The sequence below is a fragment of the Pelodiscus sinensis genome, chromosome 1 (assembly GCF_052426305.1).
Source record: "Pelodiscus sinensis isolate ZL-2025 chromosome 1, ASM5242630v1, whole genome shotgun sequence".
Classification (NCBI taxonomy): Eukaryota; Metazoa; Chordata; order Testudines; family Trionychidae; genus Pelodiscus; species Pelodiscus sinensis.
Genome location: NC_143052.1, coordinates 14,682,122 through 14,702,553, shown reverse-complemented (window position 1 = coordinate 14,702,553; position 20,432 = coordinate 14,682,122). Strand labels below are relative to the sequence as shown.

The following is a 20,432-nucleotide window of genomic DNA, read 5'->3' as shown; positions in this document are numbered from 1 at the left end:
TTCTTTTAAAAACTGTGAGTCCAGAGGGGAAGGGGGAAGCTTTAGGAGCTCCTCCCACCCCCAGCAAAATCTCACTGGCCCGTTTCTGGCCAGAAACTGGACAATGGGAGCTGCCTTTTTCAATAACAGGCAGCCGTGAAGCACAAGGGGCTCCAGAGCACATGGCTGCAGCCTATACTGGGCCAGGGCAGAGAGGGAGGCTGATTTAGGAACTGCTGCTGGCTGGTAAGTCTCCTGGTAGAGCATACCTCTGGCACCCTAGTCCCTCTCTTCCCCAACCCTCTGCCTCCCACTCCTGCCCCCTACTCCACATACCCAAATCCCCCCCAGATCTAGCATCCCAACCCTCTGCCCCAGATCAGTCCCTTCCTGCCCTAGCTCACAACCCAAATCCCTGCACCCCCCCATGTACCCCAATTCCCTGTCCTAGGTCACAGTCCAACCTCCTTCACCCCAGTCCAGTGCCCCAGGTCACAACTGCCCCTTTCACCCAAACTCTCTCCCTTACCCTCAAGTTTCCTTTTGCACCCAATTTCCGTCCCAGACCCCACACCTCCTCCATTAATATCATGGAAGAGTGTGGCCTTTAAGCACTTTCCAAATTCTTAGTGACACCCCCCCCCTCAAAAATGATTGCCCACCCCTGCTCTTTCTCCACCTGGAGTTGAGGGCCACGTGGAGGGAGCAGCCTGTATTTTCAAGTGGTCTAGGGCTACAGCAGGCAGGGATCCCAGCCTGCCTTTGAGTGCTGCAGTGCTGCTGGCCGGGAGACACTTAGGTAAACTCCTCTCAGCCAGAGCTTGCCTCTGGCACTCCAGCATCCCAACTCCCTCCCCCTGGTCACCATCCAAACTCTCTGCACCCCCGCTCCAGGTCACAACTCTGTCTCAGACCCTGTACCTCCTCCTACGTCTCGCCCCCAGGACGGAATCATCTCCTTCACCCAAGCACCCTCCCAGAACCTGCACCCCAATTCCTTGCCCCAGGTCACAATTGTCTCCTTCTCCCAAACACCCTCTCATTCCCCACACCATTTCCTGCACTCCAGTCCCTCACCCTGTGCACCCTTCTGCATCCAACCTCCATTCTAGACCCCACACCACCTCCACAGAAAAGTGTGGCCTTTAACCATTTTTCCTAAATCTTGGAGTGGCCCCACCCACCAAAAATTATTGCCCATCCCTGCTTTAAATGCAGAGCTGCAGCTGGGGTAGGTCCTGGAGCAGAAGCGAGCCAGGCTGCTGGCTAACCTGCTAAAAAATTCACTGGCAAGGTGGGGGGGCGGCAGCGTGGAATGCGTGTAGTACATAGCATTAACTTATATACTTTTGCTTACTAGTTAACTGGTTACTACTGTGCCTAAGATGCATTAGTAACCACTACTTTGAGGTTTGTCTGGTGAAGGTTAATAAATGCCTTTATTACTTTGGCATTTGATTAAATTGTGAAAGACTAAATGTAAAGGCAGCTCTACTCAGAAAAGTGGCTGTAAATAAGTAACTTCATGTTTATGTACCAATATTATCAAATGTGCTTAGCTTACAAATAAAAGATTATTTACTTTTAAGCCTTATGTGGAATCTGAAAGTCCTGCTAAAGATGCACAAGAAGGAATAGAATCCAGCACATCCTCTCTTATGTAGCAATGTTAGCATAGATTGCAGGAATGAAAATTGATAAAATCTAAATTGATTGTGGTGTATTCCCACCTGTGAGTGATGAGCCTCCTACCCTGATGCTGAACTTTGGAAGCCTCCTGGAAAGCAGCACCCAATGTCAGGAGCCAAGGGCCATGTACTTCTCATTTGCTTCCTCTTTGCAATTAATTACAGGAGAAGGGACTTACAGTGTGCATCATAACCCTTGGTTTCCCCAGAGGTAGATGTTAATGATCCTCTTTCTCAGATTGCTGGCCTGTATATTGGGTCATCACACATAAGCCTGTACCAATGGTCAGTAGAGGCTGTGTGGCCTCAAACTGGAAGAAGCCTTATGAATCCCATCAAAAATGTTAAGTCATTCTTCTGCCACCATGCAACTTCAAAGCCAAACAAAGCAGGGATGACTTGGGCACTGTAAGTTTGTGTCAGTTCCTGAGTCTTCAGTGGACTCTGAGGCCTCATCAGTTCAAAGGAGTGAGCCTTCTTGAGCAAGAACTTAACTAATTCTGAGGGCAATTTCTGCTCAAGTACTTGGCATGGGATCTCTTATATCAGGGCCAGGAACTTCCCAGGCACCAAAGAGATCTAGTACTAAATAAGCAAGCTGGCAGCTGGTTTTACCAGTCAAGGAACAGAAATAAAGTTCCAAACCACAGTCCTGACAACTTGTGATGGTTCATATGGTGGCATCTGCTCCGTTGGCCTGAACCGTTGGGCCTTTTGTCGGTTGCAGCCCACCTTTTCAAGGGGGAGAATCTTTTCATCGAAAAGATGGGTGACCTGATGAAGAAGGCAAAGAACACAGAGTTCACTTTAAAGGTCATTGTACATCCTCAATGGGTGCTGTTTTCAGAAGGTTCCTGAAGCTCAGTGGCACTGAGGGTGCCTCCACAATGCAAAAATACGCAGAAACATTATTGTCAAGAAACCATAATTATAGTAAGTAATGAGCTGTAAACTGTATGTCTTTGTGAGCATCAGGTGTTCACCCTGCTCCAGAGAGCTTTCTAAATATGACAGTGCAAACAAATGCACGACATTAAGGAAGGAAGAATATATTGATGAGAAGGAAGAAAGAATCCTCCCTTCAGTTTCTCATTTTGGTGTGTGTGTAATGTAGCCAAAACTGAGTTACTGATCTTTTTCTCAACTTCCCCCTTCTCTGCTGCTGTCATCACCAATAACCTTCTTGCCACTCATTTTTACTATTTGGGGATTATTTTTTGGTTGCCCAGATCTTTTTGCTGCAGACATCCATGCAGTATACAAATCCTTCTGTGCCTTCCTCCAATGTATCCAAAAGCTGTCCTCCTCTTTCCATCCCAGAAATGAAATCTCACATATATCTACATGATAGCCTGCCTTGCGTGCTATAACATCCTCTCATAACACCCATATTGCTTTTAATCTTCATAAAATGCTGCAGCTTAAGTCACCTTCCTTGCCTGTCATTTTGATAATTTCCCACCTTCCTAGGAATTCCCCGTCATGGCTCCACATCCCCAATGTTAGCACATAATGGTCATCCTTTAAAACCCTGCATAAATCATCTCTTCCTTTCTTATCCTTATTCTTGCTTTGCATTGTCAACCATCTAGTTGTCAGTTTCTTACATAAATCATCTATGTTGTCTTTCATGTGGTGGTCAACCTTGCTTTTATCTGCACTTCCTATACGCTCTTGGTATAAGTCCCTCTTGAAGACTCACTTCTATCTTTTGCTTATAGCATCTGCTTGACATGTATATTTAAAAAACTGTTTTCTTCTCCCTGCAGCTTCTGTCTACTTGTCTGACTGTCAGTCCCTTAGATTGTGATATCTTTGGGGCAAGGATGCTTCCTCCATATCTATCTTGGAAGCACATTGTGAGCTCAACATTAAAAACATAAAGTGATTATTTCTGAGGGAAGGGTCTTTTTAAGTGTGAGGAGAGTAGGAGGTTTTACTGAAGATGAGATCAGAAATGCAGGAAGACAATATCCTGACATTCTTACCTCTTTGACCCCTCTCAAAATTGGGAAACAATGCCAGGTTACCAGACTAACATGACCAGTTGAATACAAAGTGAACAGTGACAACATACCAGCCAGTGGGGTAGGAAGTAGGGATGTTGGATAGTGTGTAATTGAATAGTTATGTTAACTCATCGTATTTTAACAGTCATGTGACTATTTGATAGTCTCTGAGTGGGGCCAGTAGCCAATGCTCTCCTGACCCCACTCCCAGGGAGGCCCCTGCCACCCTGTGCTGCTGCCTTTATATCAACTCTGCAGCAGCCTCCCCTACTTTTTCCCCACTCCCGCTGCTGCATCCAGTAGAGGCAGCAGCGCAAGGGTGGGGCAAGTGGAGCCTGTGCTTGAGGGGAGCTGGCTTTTAAGCTAGCTCCCCCAAGCACTGACTCCTGCCTCCTTCCCCCACTGCTTCTGTGGGAGACAGTGGTGGTGGTGGTGGTGGGGACAGCTCCACAGAGCTAGCATGCGCAGAGAGCCGGCTTTGAAGCCAGCTTTCCACACACATCTGCTCCCATCTCAACCCCCCACCCTCACTCCTACATGCCTCTGATAGCTGATTTGCATGGGCAACTGGCTTGAAAGCTGGCTTCCCGCATGTCCTGTCTCCTGCCTTCCCCTCGCCCTCGGTGCTGCTGCCTCTCTATCAGAGGCAGCAGCACAAAGGTGGTAGAAGGCAGGTGGATCCATGGGATCCAGTGCTCGTGGGGAGCTGACTTAAAAGCTAGCTCCTCACAGGCACAAGCTCCCACCTTCCCCACCCCTTGTGGCCTGATACACTTCCCCCCACTGCTGCCTCTGTATGTAATCAACAAGATTAACTGATAAGCCTAGGCTTATCAGTTTATCGTGTAATTGTCTACACATTGACATCCCTAGTAGGAAGAAAATGTTTCAAATCGGCGTAACCACAAAATATGAATGGACTTGTAATTACATTAGCTCAGTGTGAAAATGAAGGTTCAGATTCAATGGTGGGGTATCAAGGGGAAAGAGATTCCTTCAGAATAGAATGAAAATTATTTCAGCGCAACACAATACCGAGTGTAAAAATTGGTTTGCTTGAAGCACATGGAGGAATCTTGTGAAATGCACTGTAAAGCAGTGAACGTGTTGTGAATGCATTGCAAACCCTGCATATTGTACACATTTGGGGAAGTGTGTTACAAAAATCTATACTGAGACACTTTATAAATTAGGCATTTCATTTTCATTTGTTTTTTGAGCTTGATTCTTCCATAACCAAAATCAAGTGATATCTTGGCAACATAGTTTCCTTAGGTAAGGCTGAGTGTATTTCTGTAACTGCCAAGTGCATCTTTTGGTGGCATTTTTCTTACATTCTGGAAGACTATGAGAACTGCAATTGAGATGGTATATTATTACCATATTAATTGTGTTTATTACAGTAATGCCTAAAGACCAACATTGTGCTAGGCACTGTACACACCAAGTAGCAGACAGTCACTGTTTTGAAGAACTTGCAAACTAAATTGATACAGGGTGAGAAGGTGGCAGAACATACCAGTAAAGTGAACACAATGAAGGCAGGAAACATGTTAGTGTCACAAATTTTGGATGATTTAGTTAAGAGGGGATAAATTTATATGAAAAGGGAAAGGGAATGTTCAAGGGAACGGAAAGGTTAAGGGGACAGAGCAAGAAAGAACAGGGTAGGGGAACATGTGTGGAGTGAAGCTCAGATGAAGAGACTAAGGTCATGATGTTCCACATGCTAGCGCCATGTGGTTATTTGGCCGGTTACGTCTGGCTAGTTGGCTTGAACAATGTGGCTGTTTGGCCAGTTGAGTGTGGCTCGTTTGCTGTACCAGTAGCCAGTATAGTGGCTACTCCTTCAGAACTGGTTGGACATGTTGGACTAAGGGAATGGGAGGGAAAAGTATGGAGCAAACAGCCAGACAGCATGGAGTAAAGAATGTCACATCAAAACTGTAGCAAGTTCTCAATGTCAGACGTTGCTTCTTTAGTTGGTTGTTCTGTCTGATTTCTCTCTGCTATTTTCTCTAAAGCCACATAACATAGGGAGGGAAGGTGCTAGTTTTTCCAAAGTGTTGTCTTCTGCACAATTTTCTGCCTGGAGCAGGCTAGAGGCTCATTTGATGGCTCATCTGGCTTCTGTTTTACCGCCTCCCCCTCACCCAATGTAGCAGTCCCTGCCTCTGCGGCTGCCCCTACCAGCTAAAGTGTAGTCTAGTCAGCTAGAGATAGTCACAGACTTGTCATTAGTAGAAAAATTAATAGATGTCTTCTATGCTTAGTGCGCATATATAAGTCTAATGTAACAAAGATGTTTTGAGAACTTCAAAATAAGCCACATAGTAACAGCAAATTTATGTAAGCAAACGAGTTCTCTGCCAGCTATTTGAAATTTGCTAGTGAATATTTTTCACTATTAAAGACAAGGTTTTGCTTAGTGAAATGTTTAACACTTTATCCCTGTACATTCTAGGTCAAAACTTTAAAAAGCTTGCCATGGTTAAAGCATGACATGGTGTGCATTCATATATTTTTTAACTTTAGTTTTAATTGAACTGTTTTTACCAAATATCAGCCTGCAGATTGGATCCAGTCTGCCAGGGTTAACCCCTGGTGGGCCCCCACACCACCGTATTTACCTGTGCCTGCGTAGGTACAGACAATCACAGCTCCCAGTGGCCGGGAATGATTATTCATTGGCCGCGGATTACCATTCCCGGCCAATGAGAGCTTGGATTGCCTGTATCTGTAGCGGTGCAGAAAAACATAGCACTAGGGGCTAACCCCGGACTCCCTGCTTACCTGGTTCCGCAGGGAATCTGCATTCTGGCTTGATCAAGAAAACAAAATGGCCACCAGCAAAAAGCCTAAAGACCAAGGGGAAGCAATGCCTTCCCTGGGTATTAGTGCTCAACGCTCCCCTATTCTTATCCCTGTTCTGACTCTACACACACTGAAAGGGCGGCCATGCTGTTTTAATGCTGTTTTATTTTTTAATTTTGGGGGGAGGAGGTTGGTTTTTTGTTTTGCTCAACAACTTTGGTCTCCCCCTTTTTTCCCCACCCCTCAACAGAATTTTTCCCCCGGTGTTTTTTTTGGGGGGGGGGTCGGTATTTTTGGTTAAACAGTCTGGCAACCCTAGTTACAAAACAGTCTTTTCTGTTGTTGTGATTCATCCTAAACTGTAAGAGGGCCAAGTTACTTTAGCCCTGTACACAGGCATCTTAAGTAATACTACCTCTGCCCAATAAAAAGTGTTTAAATTACTACTCTTTGACTGGCCTAGTACTCCAGTTTCTCCCAATGCAGAAGAGTCATTGCACTTTCTGAGCTTCCAAGTCCATTAGGGAGTGGTAGTAACACAATGAAATCCACAGATTTTCATCTTACTCATAACAAGTTAGTAGGACATTACATGAACTAGTTTTTGCATGCTATCAGGAAGTGGATAGCATTGATAGTTTATGAAGATGTCACATTGGACTTAGTTAATTTATTTTAGAATTTAATTTAAAGTTAGTTTGGTTTTACAAAAAGATGACTATTATTAGTATTATGGTGTGTGTGGAGTTTTACTGATGAATAAGAAACATTCCTCACCCAAGAAGCTTATCATTTCTGTTGGATGCAACTATAGCAATAAGTAATAAAACCACGAGGAGGGAAAGAGGATATGATACTCAGAAGGAAAGTTGAAACTGCTCATTGAAAAGTATTATTTATACAGAATTTGGATCAACTTATTTTACTTCTGTCATGTTTATTTTGGGTACATTTTAATTTTGTTTTATTTTTAGTATGCTCAGGCAGGAGAAAGGGAGCAGATAGCACCGGAGCTGAAAATAGTGACGGAAAACAAGCTGAAAGAAGTGAGTTTTGAGGTGGTATTTGAAGGAGAGGAGGGTGCTTGACACGTGGAAAGAATGAAGCTGTGTGGAGGGAGACAAAGGGAATATTAAGAAGAAAGCAATGAACATAGTGAAGGGCACAATGGTGTTGGGATTGGAAGGAAGCTAGTATCAACACATAGCTAGGATTTAAAATAGGTATCTAATACCAAGTAGTCTACATCAGAAAGAAGATTCAGAAAATGAGTTTGAATATTATGTCTTAATTAAATATCCTATTTGGAGGACTGGGGAAGCTATTCTAGATACAAAAATTTAAAAACTTAGATATGAGAAATATTTGCTGTGAATTACCCTGAGGGATTGGTTTGCTCAGTAGGCTGGTAACGTGATCCGGAATCTTTCTTCACTAAAGTTCTAATTCAGCAAAGCAGTTAAAAACATATGTAATGTTCGGCCTGTGCTTAAGTGCATTGCTGAATCCTAAGCTGAGAGATTAGCTTGAATCTAGTCCTGGTTAGTAACATCTGAAAGCTGTCACGATATAATGCCTGCTCAGCATGAAAATAATTTGATAATTGAAAGCTTATTCTCTAATACCCTAATGAATTTGTTAGTCTTTAAAGTGCCACCAGACTCCTGGTTGTTTTTGCTGAAACAGACTACTTCTCTGAAACCAGTCTGAAGGGGGATGCCCAAGACCAAAAGCATCTGGAGGCTGAAATGCTGTCTGCTCCCTGGCAGGGTAGAGCTTTTAGGGGAGATAGAAGCAATTAACCCAGCTGCTCACAAGCAGCTGTAGAACCAGGGGAAGCAGTAACTGGAGTGGCTATAAAATTATTTGGTGGCATGTGGTCTTTGTTATATATGAATAGGTGAAGGATTAGCAGGAGTAGAACTCATGTTTCCTGAGACAATAGGGAGGGAAGAGGCAAATACAGTTTCTTCAGCAATAGCAACAGGTGTTACGGATAATTCATGAGCAAAAGACTTTAGTTTCTTCCCCATTTATATCAGCCTATTCATCTGAAAACTATAAGACACCATCAACTTGTCTTCTCGTAAATAAAACTAATATTAAAAGTATTTTCAGGTACTAAAGCCATAGTCGTATCCTCTGCCAATTTTTGTGGCTTTTTGTGTTTAAAACACTCTTGTGTTGCTGTGAAAGACTCCAAGAAATAAAAGGGGAAACTGAGATGCTATTCAGGAGAAACAGTGAAATAATATTCTGTCAAGTGTACAAAATAAAATTAAAAGTATATTTTTCTCTTCCAGTGACAGCAATTCTATTTGTTACCTGTAAAAATAATACATAAAAAAGAGAAGTGTGGACAGGATAAAGTATGAAATGATAGTGGGACTTCCCAGAGGGGTTGTCTGAGAGGTAATTGGAGAGAGGAATAGAGCAGAAAGGTAGATTTTTTTTTTTTTGTGTGTTTTTGTTTTTTAAAGAGCCATCAACATGGAGATGGTAGCTGAGATAACGAGAACAGATGAGGTCTCCTACAGAGAGTATAGAGGCTGTTTGGAGAGAGAACCAAGAGAAATGCTGACAGACGGGGGAGGGAGGGGGGAACCTATTGAAGTAAATGCTGGAGATGAACCAAGAAAGCATAACTACAAAAGCTTAAGTAGGAGAAAATGGAGAGGTGGACATTTTAAATCAATTTCCATAGATAAAATGCCTTTTGCTTGGAAGCTGTTATATGCAGTCTGGTGAATTTTAAAATAGATACTTTATGGGTCTCTTTTCTGATCTCCCCCTCTCAATAGCTCCTGCAACCTCCCAATTGCCTTAAACAGTAGACAGGGAGAAGGTGCAGTGGCCTACCTATTTCTAGCATCTTAAGTGGAGAGTGGCAAGTCTAAGTTCTCCTCTGTTCAGGAGACATCTCTCTCACACACTGTCTTGTGACTGCCCAGTCTTCTCCTCTTTTTTTTTTCTTTTCCTGGCAATGGATGGAGGTTTGGGTTTGCACAAATTATTTTCTATTCTCTCTTCCCTTAGTTTTCATGTGTTCTCTATTCCTTCACATTCCACTCACTCTAAAGATGGTTAGGGGAAGGATTAGTCAGTCTTCTCCCCATCTTTAGTTAAGAGCCATTGTTGAATATACTTTCTGGACTTTCTTCCCTATTACATTTGTGCTGCCTTGCTCAGATCTGAAGCTCCAGTAGATAACAGGAGCTTAGAAGACGCCATGTCTTGGGCATCCTTCCTATATGTTCCTCTCCCCAGATTCCGAGGTCTAAAGGCCAACTTTTTAACTGCTCTACTAGCTGCCCAAGATTTTAGCTAGGACAGAGAGCATGAAGGACATGTTTCAAATATCAGACAGTTGGCAAGAATGGAGGAGAGAGATTTCAAGAGCATATGGCTTCCACTTGCACTTCTTCTAGCACCTCTGCCTCTCAGGACTTGCACACTCTTGTTTATAGTTTGTCATATCAGTTGATGGAGCTCATGGGAATTTCTCCCTGGAGGTTGCTTGGTGTGGAGTGATTGGCCACATAGATTCTGCATCTGGTGCACATGTACCTGAGAGCAGATTCTTTTGGTCTGTAGAGTCTATTTACAGCTGCATCTGTGCTTTCAATGTCTTCATACTCTTCCTCCTCCCACACTTCACTTGAAGGCATAAAGAGCAAAGTGGACCCAGTCATCCATCAGTTTTTTCTTTCAATCCACAGATGGAAGATAGAACCACTGCAGTCCTCTTCTCTGTGCACTGTGCAACGGTCATAGCTACTTAGGAGATTCAAGCCCACAGGGCTAGTCTACCTTGCATAGTATCTCTAGAGACATCCAGGCTGCACCCTATGTTTCACCAGTAGTGGTATGATTTTCATGTATATCTGGTGGTTCACGTTCCAGTTTTTCCCCCGGGTCCCAGTCAAACCGAAGGAAAGCCAACATGCACACCTTGTGTGCACAGGGCTCTTTCATGCTACTTAACTCAAACAAGGAGCTCAGGAGCTCTCCCAGGCTGTAATATTGATGATAGGAGCTCTTTTAGGCTGTAAGTAGCATTGTAAAGAGAGTTCATCTCAAGCTGTATTTACTCAAAGATGGTCTAGACGGTATCCAATTTTATTAAATCATACTATGAGATCACTAGATTAGATCCATCCATATAGGTGAGACACTAGTCCGCCTTCTGTGGTTTCTTTGAGAAGCATCCCAATTTCTGAAATGTGCAAGGCATCTATTTTGGGACTAGTAGAAGAGAGAACAGTTCCTTGCCTTACAGTAACTGGGTTCTTTGAGATGTCTTGTTCACGTGGATTCGATGACCTGTCCTCTCTCCCCTCTGTCATCTGGATTCTGTGTTACCAAAGGAACTGAGGGATCAGGTGGGCCCACTCCACCTTTTAAGGTTTTATGCGAGGAGGTGCCAGGGTATTCAGGATGCAGGCGCAGCTCGAACAGATGCTGCTGGCTAGACATATCTGATCTCACACATAGAAGAAGTGAAATTCAAATGGACAACATAACTTGTAGAACCACATTTACTGTATGGTGAGTAAGTGTTCTTTCTTTGCCCACCTCTCCTCATTTAGATCTTCTTGTGGCTCGCAGCTTATGATTGAAAGAACCTTTCATGTCTTGGTAAGAATATGTAGTTTCTGATGCACCCCTCAGTATAATTTAGCAGGTAGAAAATACTACTTTATTCAAAGTCCATGAATAGGAAAGTATCCAGATGATAGCCTTTAGATTAGTTAATAGGTAACTTCCTTGTCTCTCCCTCTCCCCCACAGGTATCTCTATAGGTGAGTATTGTAAGCAGTGAACATACCCATGTTACTACCTTTTAGAGAAGTAAACAAAATGGTTGATTATTGTGCACCACAAAATGTACTGTTTGTTTGCTGTCTACTAGAACAAGAGGACGAAGAAGCCAGTACTGGGTCTCACTTAAAACTGATAGTAGATGCTTTTCTTCAACAACTTCCAAATTGTGTCAACAGAGACCTCATAGACAAGGTAAAAATCACATTAGTGTATTCTCCTCCTGAAATCCCACAATACTAAGACTTGCATGTTAATTTGATCAAAAGAATACTTCATGTGTTTTGTACCAGTTTAATCACAAGAAAAACTGTAAGCAACATTTTAGAGTTCACGGAGAATTTTTCATGTTGTTTAGTTTACACAGAATTTGTCAATCTTTTTTCCAGACACCTGACTTGGCTATTTCTTTCATATTTTATGTAGCCATATCAGATCATAAGGTTCTGTGTGGGACAAATTGACTACCTCTGCTGCTTGGTTTTGATAGACCTTGACACTTTGGAGTCTAGCAGATGTAGATTTTCTTCTTGACCTTGAGAGAATACTTCCTCCTCTCTACCTCACACAGGCAGCAGTTGGGTAAGGCCTTGGCTAAACAGTTAGTTGGAATCCAGAATCGAACTTTATTCTGGCGAAGGAGATGGTGATGCTTAAGGCCCGTCTACATGCACATACCAATTCAAATGTAGGTAGAATGTGAGTTTAAAGTGCAACAGCTAGCCCTGGTTAAAGCGATGTGAAGATCCTCTTATTCGGGAATAAGATTACTTTATTCCAGGAAGCTTACTCCATGTAGGAAGTGGATTACATTAATTCAGAATAAGGCATTCTTATTTTGGAATCATATCCACATATCAAGTTAACCAGTAATAACTACTATACCCGCAAAATTGCCAAATGTGGCTGTTGGATGTACATAAAAGGCAAACTGCCCAGCCTCTCTTGATAGCTATTGAACCTTGCATGCATTCCTGATAATAGATTAATTCTTTCTCTCCCTCCCCATCATCCCAGAGTTTCCATTTTCCATCTAGTGGTCCAAAAGTTCAATCTATAGTATAGATTTTAACATTCATGTCTTCTGCATGTGTAAATTCTAATTAGAAAATGAAGATTATATTATTATTTTTAAGCAACTGCATGTAGCAAAAATGTGATTTAACTAACAAACTTTTAATAGGCAAGTTTTAGTGCTTTATATGTAGAAGCTCAGATTCCAAGGTAAAACTTTGACTTTTCTCTTGTAGGCAGCAATGGATTTTTGCATGAGTATGAACACAAAAGCTAATAGAAGAAAGTTAGTACGAGCTCTCTTCATAGTCCCTAGACAAAGGTAGGAAACATTTAAAATAAGTAGTGTAACATTTTATTTAACTTTGTTTTAGTGATTTAAACAAACAACAATGTATAGTGCAACTACTAAGTCACATGTGTCTACTACATTTACCTGTGATGCACACTTCTCTGGTGGTATTTCCTTATGGCTGAAGTATACACTTAAAATCAGCAAGAAAATCAAGATTGTGAGTACTGAAAAGCTTTTCAGTATAGATATTCTTGCAACTTTCTTCCCTTTTTCTGGTGATAATTATGGTTGTAATAAATCTTTTGGTGGCTCATGTTTTCTTTAAACCATAACATCAAAAATAAAGCTTCTCCAGGAAAAAGAAGTTGATGTGTCACTCAGGAGAACGTCAATACTGGTAGCTGAAAGCCCATCCTGTTGCACAGATATGGCATTTGAGCCAAGTAATGCATTTTCTACTCCATTTCCTTCATACACCAGTGAAATTGTTGCATGCATTTCAGCTGAGGAATATAGGTTGAGCTACTCTTAGGGTGTGTCTAGACTACCGGTTTTTTCGAAAAAAGTGGCCTTTTTTTAAAAAAAAAAAACTTCTCCTGCGTCTAGACTGCAGCTGCGTTCTTTCAAAAGTAAATCAAAAGAAAGCGGAAGTTTTTTCGGTCACGGAAAACTTTGTTTTACAAGGAATAAAGCATTTTTTCGAAAGTGCTCTTTCAAAAACGGTGCTATGTAATGCAAACTATGCTTTTTCAAAAGAGAGCATCCAGACTGCCTGGCTGCTCTTTCAAAAAAGTGGCTTGCTTTTTCAAAAGTACTGGCTTTAGTCTAGATGCTCTTTTTTGAAAGAGGCTTTTTCTAAAGCATCTTTCGAAAAAGCCTCTTTCGAAAGAGGCTTGCAGTCTAGACATAGCCTTATAGTGGTATCCGAGGTAACTCAACCTCTGTAGTGTAGGACTGTTGGTATGGCTACCTTACTGTACACCATGCAGATATAGAATAGAGTCAGTATTCTGAGAACTTGCAATCTGTTATTGTCCAGTTTTTAAATACCAATGATTATTTGCCTAATGAAGAGGAGCTCTAAACCATGTTTCTAGCTGTTGCCGTTGCTTCACACTAATTCAAAAGACATTCTTTGATTTGTCCCTGGAAAGTGCTGCAGTTACACAAGTGATAGATAGTATTAATTTCTATGTGAGATCTTGCTATATGTTATGAGTAATCGCAAGAAATAGCTTTAGTTCATTGAGCTACAATGGGAATTTTGTTGTACTGAAACCTTTTGTGCTCTCTTTCTACCTCTCCTTGTGGTCAGTTAGCAGTTCCCATGCCTTTACTGACCACATCTGTTATCTGAGTGGCACTTGGAATTCTATCAATTAAGAGGTCCAACATTTGCTCCCTGTCCACTTGTTTTAACAGGTCAGAGACTTTACCTGCATACAGCCTAAGACTTGAAAGATCTCTCTTTAAAAAAATCATTTTAAAGAAATACAGTTTTCTTCGTGTGTGTGTGTGTGTGTGTGTGTGTGTGTGTACACACACTAAAACAAACTAGTTGATCTGTATTATGTATTTAGCTTTACTCTCTGCCAAATCTCCTCTAGATTGGTACACCTTATGCGTTTGCCTCAAAGAAACAACTGCTAGCATTGCATCTCAGCGGCTTTTGGTAGAAAGATGTTAATGTTGCAGCCTTTGATTTTCAGATGTCTTATGTCATCTAGAGAACAGCCTCAAAGAATGTGCTGTTTATGGTCCTAGTCCATTCAGGCTTATATTAATTGCTTTGAATAAACAGGCTTTGTTTCTTGGTTTTCTTGTACAATTTTTCCATTAACAAGCTGTGTACTTGGTGCAATAACTATCTTCCAGCCCATATTTGCATCCCATTTGTAATAAGTATCTACTATTCAAACGATCTTCTGTTCTCGTGTAAAGACCATGCTTTTACATACTGATTGTACTGGTGCTAATTTGAATGTCTGCTTTGCATCTGAGTTTAGAGCAGCAATGGTCAACCAAGGCTACTGAGTGGCCTGCATGAGTGGCCCTCCTTCATCTTTCTGGGTCATAAGACTGAAATTGAGCATGTGCATTAAGCATGAGTAGCAAGTACCTCATACATACCCTTGCTTTAAAGAAGGTGTCACTTCTCATTTTGTCAGGGGCTGCTTGATCCATCCCCCGCTCCAGGCCCCGCCCCCACTCCATCCCTTCTCTCAACCCCTGCCAAGCCTCTTCCCTGTCTCCTCCCCTGAGCATGCCCTGCCCCATCCCTTCTCCCTCCCTCCCCTCCCAGCACTTCCATAGCACTGCGAATCAGCTGATTGATGATGTTCAAGCTCTGGGAGGGAAGTGGAAATGGAAATGCTGGGAGGGAGAGAAGTAGGTAAGTGCGGGGCCACCAATGCATGAAAGGTGCAGAGGGAGAGGACACAGAGCAGGGAGGGGGCGTGTGGGCCATGGGTTACCCACCACTGGATTAGAGAGATGTGCTCATATAATTATGTAATTCATTAGTGGTGGATCTGTCAAAAGATGACAGTTGTTAGAACTCACTGCATTGTTTTGTGTTAGGGTGTGTTCTCACCAGCAATCAACTGATCCTTTGTCCTGGCAAAGTATCATGGTAACTTAAATAGATTATCAGAAATGTTCAATCAATTTGTTGCCTATTTGCCAGATGCATTGCTGTAGATTGGCTGATATCTAATCTGCTACTCTCTCTAGGGTAGACAAAGCCTAAAAAACCCATCCTTTTCCATAACACTACATTATGCTGTGCTTAAATCAGTTTTCCTCTTTACCTTTATTGTACCTGCCAAATTGCACCGAATTTACAAGATGTGTCACTTCTCTGCCTTTTGGCTAAGATCAAGTGTAGTTCACAAACATTTGCTAAATAAACGTGCCAATCTGTTCTTATCAGTTTAATAAATTATCACTATTCATAATAAAATAAGTCCCTTTTACATTGATTTTAGGTCATTATTACCTAATACTCTTTAGTGGCTCCCTGAAAAAATAAAATTGAGCAGCTTTTTGACATCTATTTCTAATGATTAATTTGAGTAATCTAATCTCTACAGCACCTTAGAGGGATGCAAGCATGGGAAACGGAACAAGTGTTACTCTTCATTTCCAAAATCTCATTTGAAAAATGGAAATGGTACAATACAGTACTTGTTCACTGTAAAAAAATTTCCGCTGATTAAAATGGGGCTGATGTCCAAATGCTTTACTGGTTTAAATAGTTTAATATGAATGCAAGTTTTTCGTAAATGTTCTTGAATGTTTCAAGATTATGATTCAGCCTTTAATAAAAACAGTTCTCTTTCTGAGCATCTTCCATTTCTTCTGAAGTGCATTCTTTGTTCTAACATAGAGCAAACACAATTAGTGAAATAATTCCTAGAAGAATTTGAAATGTGAATCTGACAGAAGTGTTAATATACCAATTAATATTTGATGGAATGTATTCAGTGTTGAGGGAGAACAAATACTTAGTTTTGTGGCACCCTTAGGCTAGGTCTACACTGCTGCATTTTGAATGGCTTTTTCCAATTATTTTGTCCAAAGAGACTTTTCTGACATTTGGCCCGTCTAGACAGGGCCAAATGTCAGGAAAAAAAACCTCTTTTGCAAGGCCCCTTATTTCTAGTGGAATGAGGAATACAGGGCTTCCGAAAGAGCACATTTGTCTTTCCACAAAAAAAGTGGAAGAGCAAATGTGTTCCTTGGACTCGGAACAGTTTTTCCGGGATACCCCTGGTATCCCAGAAAAACTGTGTAGTCGAGACGTAGCCTAAGATACTAAAAAATATATATAGGATCATGAGCTTTCCTGGGCAGGACCCACTTTATTAGTCTGTAAGGTGCAACAGGACTAGTCATTACTTTTAAAGTTACAGACTAACACAGTCCCTCTGAGACTTTAAATAGTTTGTTGGCCAAGAATTCAGTTCTCCCATTGAACATTATGGCTCCCTTTAAATCTACTCCTCCCCATGCTCTTCCAGTTCCTCCTGGAAATTTCTGTCTCTCCAGCCCTGAGAGTCCTCAGCTGGACAGTGGTCCAGTTGTAGGTTTCTGGCTTAGATGGCATTCCGTGCACTGCCTTCATTTTCTTACCCATTTCCAGTAATGCCTAACTCTGTGCTACTCAGCTGCAGAACCACTGATGGTGTATTGGTTGGTCTGCTTTCTCTGAACCACAGGTGTCTAGTCACAATGATCCTTTTTGGGATTACTACTTGTTGTGGTGAAGAGACTTGCATGTTACAATGATCCTCAGAGCTAACTTGAGAGGAATGTTCTATGAGGGTCTGCCAAGCCAAACAGGTCTGAGGGAATGTCCCAGACAAGCACTGTCCAATCCCCCAAGTCTTCAGCGTTGGATCAGGTGGAAGGAGGTCCTTGGATCTCAATGGCTATGAAAGCAGATAAAGACTGCAGCAAGTTTGAGATCTCTGGTTGTCTTAGACTTTTTCTACCACTGTGCCTCAGACCTCCATCTTGTCATGATCGTAGTCACTGCAGGCACACCAGTTTTCCCATGTTATAAGAAATCATACAGTCTTCTACGATGAGAAATAACATCTTTCCAACCTTCCAAGCCCTGTGACGACAGACTAGTGCTGATGGACACAGGATTAGTCAACCTGGCAGTCCCTAGCCATGAATCTGCACATAGATGACAGGTCAACTTGAACCTGGACTGAGACAAGGGTGAAATTCAGCACCTACTATCACCACTGAGCAATTCTTTTTAGGATCATCTTTTCTCCCCCCATGTGGGGAGAAGGCTGGAAAATATGCCCTAAATCTGGGCTGTCTTTTATGCTACTGACTTTGCATTGGATCACTTTGACTGTGGTCAGACCTATAAAAAGACAGTAACAGTGATGTTTGCTACATGGAATGTTCGCACCCTGATGGATAATAAATATGTCTATCTGGAAAGAACTGTTATTATCAGGGAACTTGCAAAATAGAACATCAGCTTGAGAGACCAGGTGCCCAGATGAAGGTCAGCTGAGAGAAGAAGGCGGAAGTTACACCTATTTTCGGAAAGGAAAATCTGCAGAGGACAGGCACATTCATGGTGCTGGCTTTGCAATAGCAAATACATTTGCCAGCTTACAGAATATCCTGTAGGAATCAACAAACATTTTATGACTTTGTACTGAGCTACTGCCCCACTGCTTGATTGTATCAACGATATTAAGGAACAATTTTTTACAGACCTGGACAGAGTCTTGATCAACATGCCCAAGGAGGACACGATCATTTTCCTTTGAGATTTCAACGCCAGGGTCAGGCTGAAGTCTGATCTCTGGAATGGCACTATAGAAAAAGACCAAGTAGGAAAGGCTAACTCAACAGAATCCTCCTCCCGAGCAAAATATGTACAGTATGGCCTGGTCATCACAAACACCCTTTTTAGGCAAAATCAGAAGCATAACAACACTTGGAGACACTCTTGTTCCAGGCATTGACATCTTTTAAAATGTGGTGTTAGCACTCGAGATAGCAAGGGTATCCACATTATTAGGGCCATGCATGGAACCGATGACTCCTTGGACTGACTCTTGCCTCCCAAAATAAGTCATCCACTCTCAGCTCACTGATGGTCAGAGATCCCATGGTGATCAGAGGAAACGCTACTAAAACACACTGAAACCTTAAGAGAACTGATGTGGTAGTGGCCTGCTTTGAGGAGAAGCACCTTGCCCTCAATGCTGAAAAGAGAAGGATGGAAGAAAAATTTTCTCCTAGCAGGCAGAGGGCCTGCCACAATATGTCCGTACCTACTGCAGGTCGAGTTGTGGTTCCAAGATTGGATTCCTGAGTCACCTCAGAACCCGTACGTAAATCTGTGAGAGATATCATCTTCAAATCGAGGAATTACCAGTGAATGAGTGAGTCCTGGTAAGAGTGTCTGCCATCGAACTAGAGATGGAACATTGGTGGAGATTGCAATAGGAAGAGCAGAGCTGGTAGATCTGCTGTTTGCAGCCCCATGGGTACTAGTTCTCCATGTGTCTGAGGAGCTGTGAAGACCACAGCTAGCAGCCCCTTCCACTCCTTGTGCTGCAGTCCAGATGGTAGTCTCTCCCGTTGTGCGTGTTGCCTTAATATATAATCTCTTTAAGTTCATAAGGATATAAGGTTTTTTTCTTGTTTTTTAAACCAGACTTTAAATATTTTTGTAAGCTTTCTAAATTCTATATAATGTACAACCCATAGTGCCAAGCATATATACATTAAATATAAATACACTTTACAAAAGTAAGTAGTGCATTCTGAAACCTACAAACTTAAAAATTGTTCATTAACAGAATCTTCTCTGAGTGTTAGCAAATTGATGCATCCCAGTTGTCTTTTTGAATGGCTGCTACAAACTTTACTTATTTCCAGGAGTTAACAATATTCATCCATGATGCCGATAGAGAAACACAATGTCATAAAGCATTATATGTCTGTCCTTGATTTAAGAGATCAGATGTACAGCATCCTTCTAAAAAGCAGAACAAACAGTATATTTGAAATACATTTAGTCTTCATGGATAATTGTACTCATTTCAAGTCATCTACAGTAAAACTCCAATTGTCCGGCATCCATTGGTCTGGCACTCCCGATAGTCCGGCCCCAACTGGAACCCGGAAGTGCTCCGGCCAGCTGGACAATTGGAGCTGCTCCACGCCACTTCCCCAAGTCCACGGCTGCCGCTGCTGAAACTGACCAGCGGCAGACTTGGGGAAGCTGTGGAGCAGAGCAGCTGGGGTGCTGCTGGGTGCCAAGCAGGGGGGTGAGGGGTGGTGCTGAGGGACCAACCCGGCAGCACCCCAGCTGCTGTGCTCCATGCCACGTCCCCAAGTTTGCCGCTGCCGCTGCCAAGTCCGCCACTGCCGCTGCCAAGGAGAGGGTAGTCCCACTGGTAAGTGAGGAGGAAGAAACAGTAACAGGAGACTTGGAAATGGCAGAGCTGCTCAATGACTTCTTTGTTTCGGTCTTCACTGAGAAGTCTGTAGGAATGCCTAACATAATGCTAGTGGGAAGGGGGTAGGTTTAGAAGGTAAAATTAAAAAAAGAACAAGTTAAACATCACCTAGAAAAGTTAGATGCCTGCAAGTCACCAGGGCCTGATGAAATGCATTGTAGAATACTCAAGGAGCTGATGGATAGAGGCTCAGATACCTCCTCTATCATCTTTGGAAAATCATGGGAGTCAGGAGAGATTCCAGAGGACTGGAAAAGGGCAAATATAGTGCCCATCTATAAACGGGGGAATAAGAACAACCCAGGAAACTACAGATTGGTCAGTTTAATTTCTGTGCCAGGGAAGATAATGGAGCAAGTAATTAAGGAAATCATCTGTAAACACTTGGAAGATGGCAAGGTGATAGGGAATAGCCAGCATGGATTTGTAAAGAACAAATCATGTCAAACCAATCTGATAGCTTTCTTTAATAGGATAACGAGACTTGTGGATAAGGGAGAAGTGGTGGATGTGGTATACCTAGACTTTAGTAAGGTGTTTGATATTGTTATCAATAAACTAGGTAAATACAACTTAGATGGGGCTACTACAAGGCGGGTGCATAACTGGCTGGATAACCGTACTCAGAGTAATTATTAATGGTTCACAATCCTGCTGGAAAGGCATAACAAGTGGGGTTCCACAGGGATCTGTTCTGGGACCGGCTCTGTTCAATATCTTCATCAACGATTTAGATATTGGTATAGAAAGTACGCTTATTAAGTTTGCAGATGATACCAAGGTGGGAGGAGTTGCGACTAATCCG

The 20,432-nt window shown here is 42.3% G+C and overlaps 1 protein-coding gene across 3 annotated transcripts in view; it reads left to right on the top strand.

Moving 5' to 3' along the window:
* Nucleotides 1-20,432, top strand: part of UPF2 (UPF2 regulator of nonsense mediated mRNA decay) — a 141,266-nt gene that overhangs the window by 33,640 nt on the left and 87,194 nt on the right. For 2 of the 3 annotated variants that reach the window (XM_075926008.2, XM_075926007.2), the window contains exons 7-9: nt 7,465-7,536; nt 11,403-11,506; nt 12,562-12,647. In XM_075926008.2, coding sequence (XP_075782123.2) covers nt 7,465-7,536; nt 11,403-11,506; nt 12,562-12,647 — 262 coding nt within the window. The remainder of the gene's footprint in view (nt 1-7,464; nt 7,537-11,402; nt 11,507-12,561; nt 12,648-20,432) is intronic. The other variant, XM_075926010.2, reaches the window with a different exon arrangement.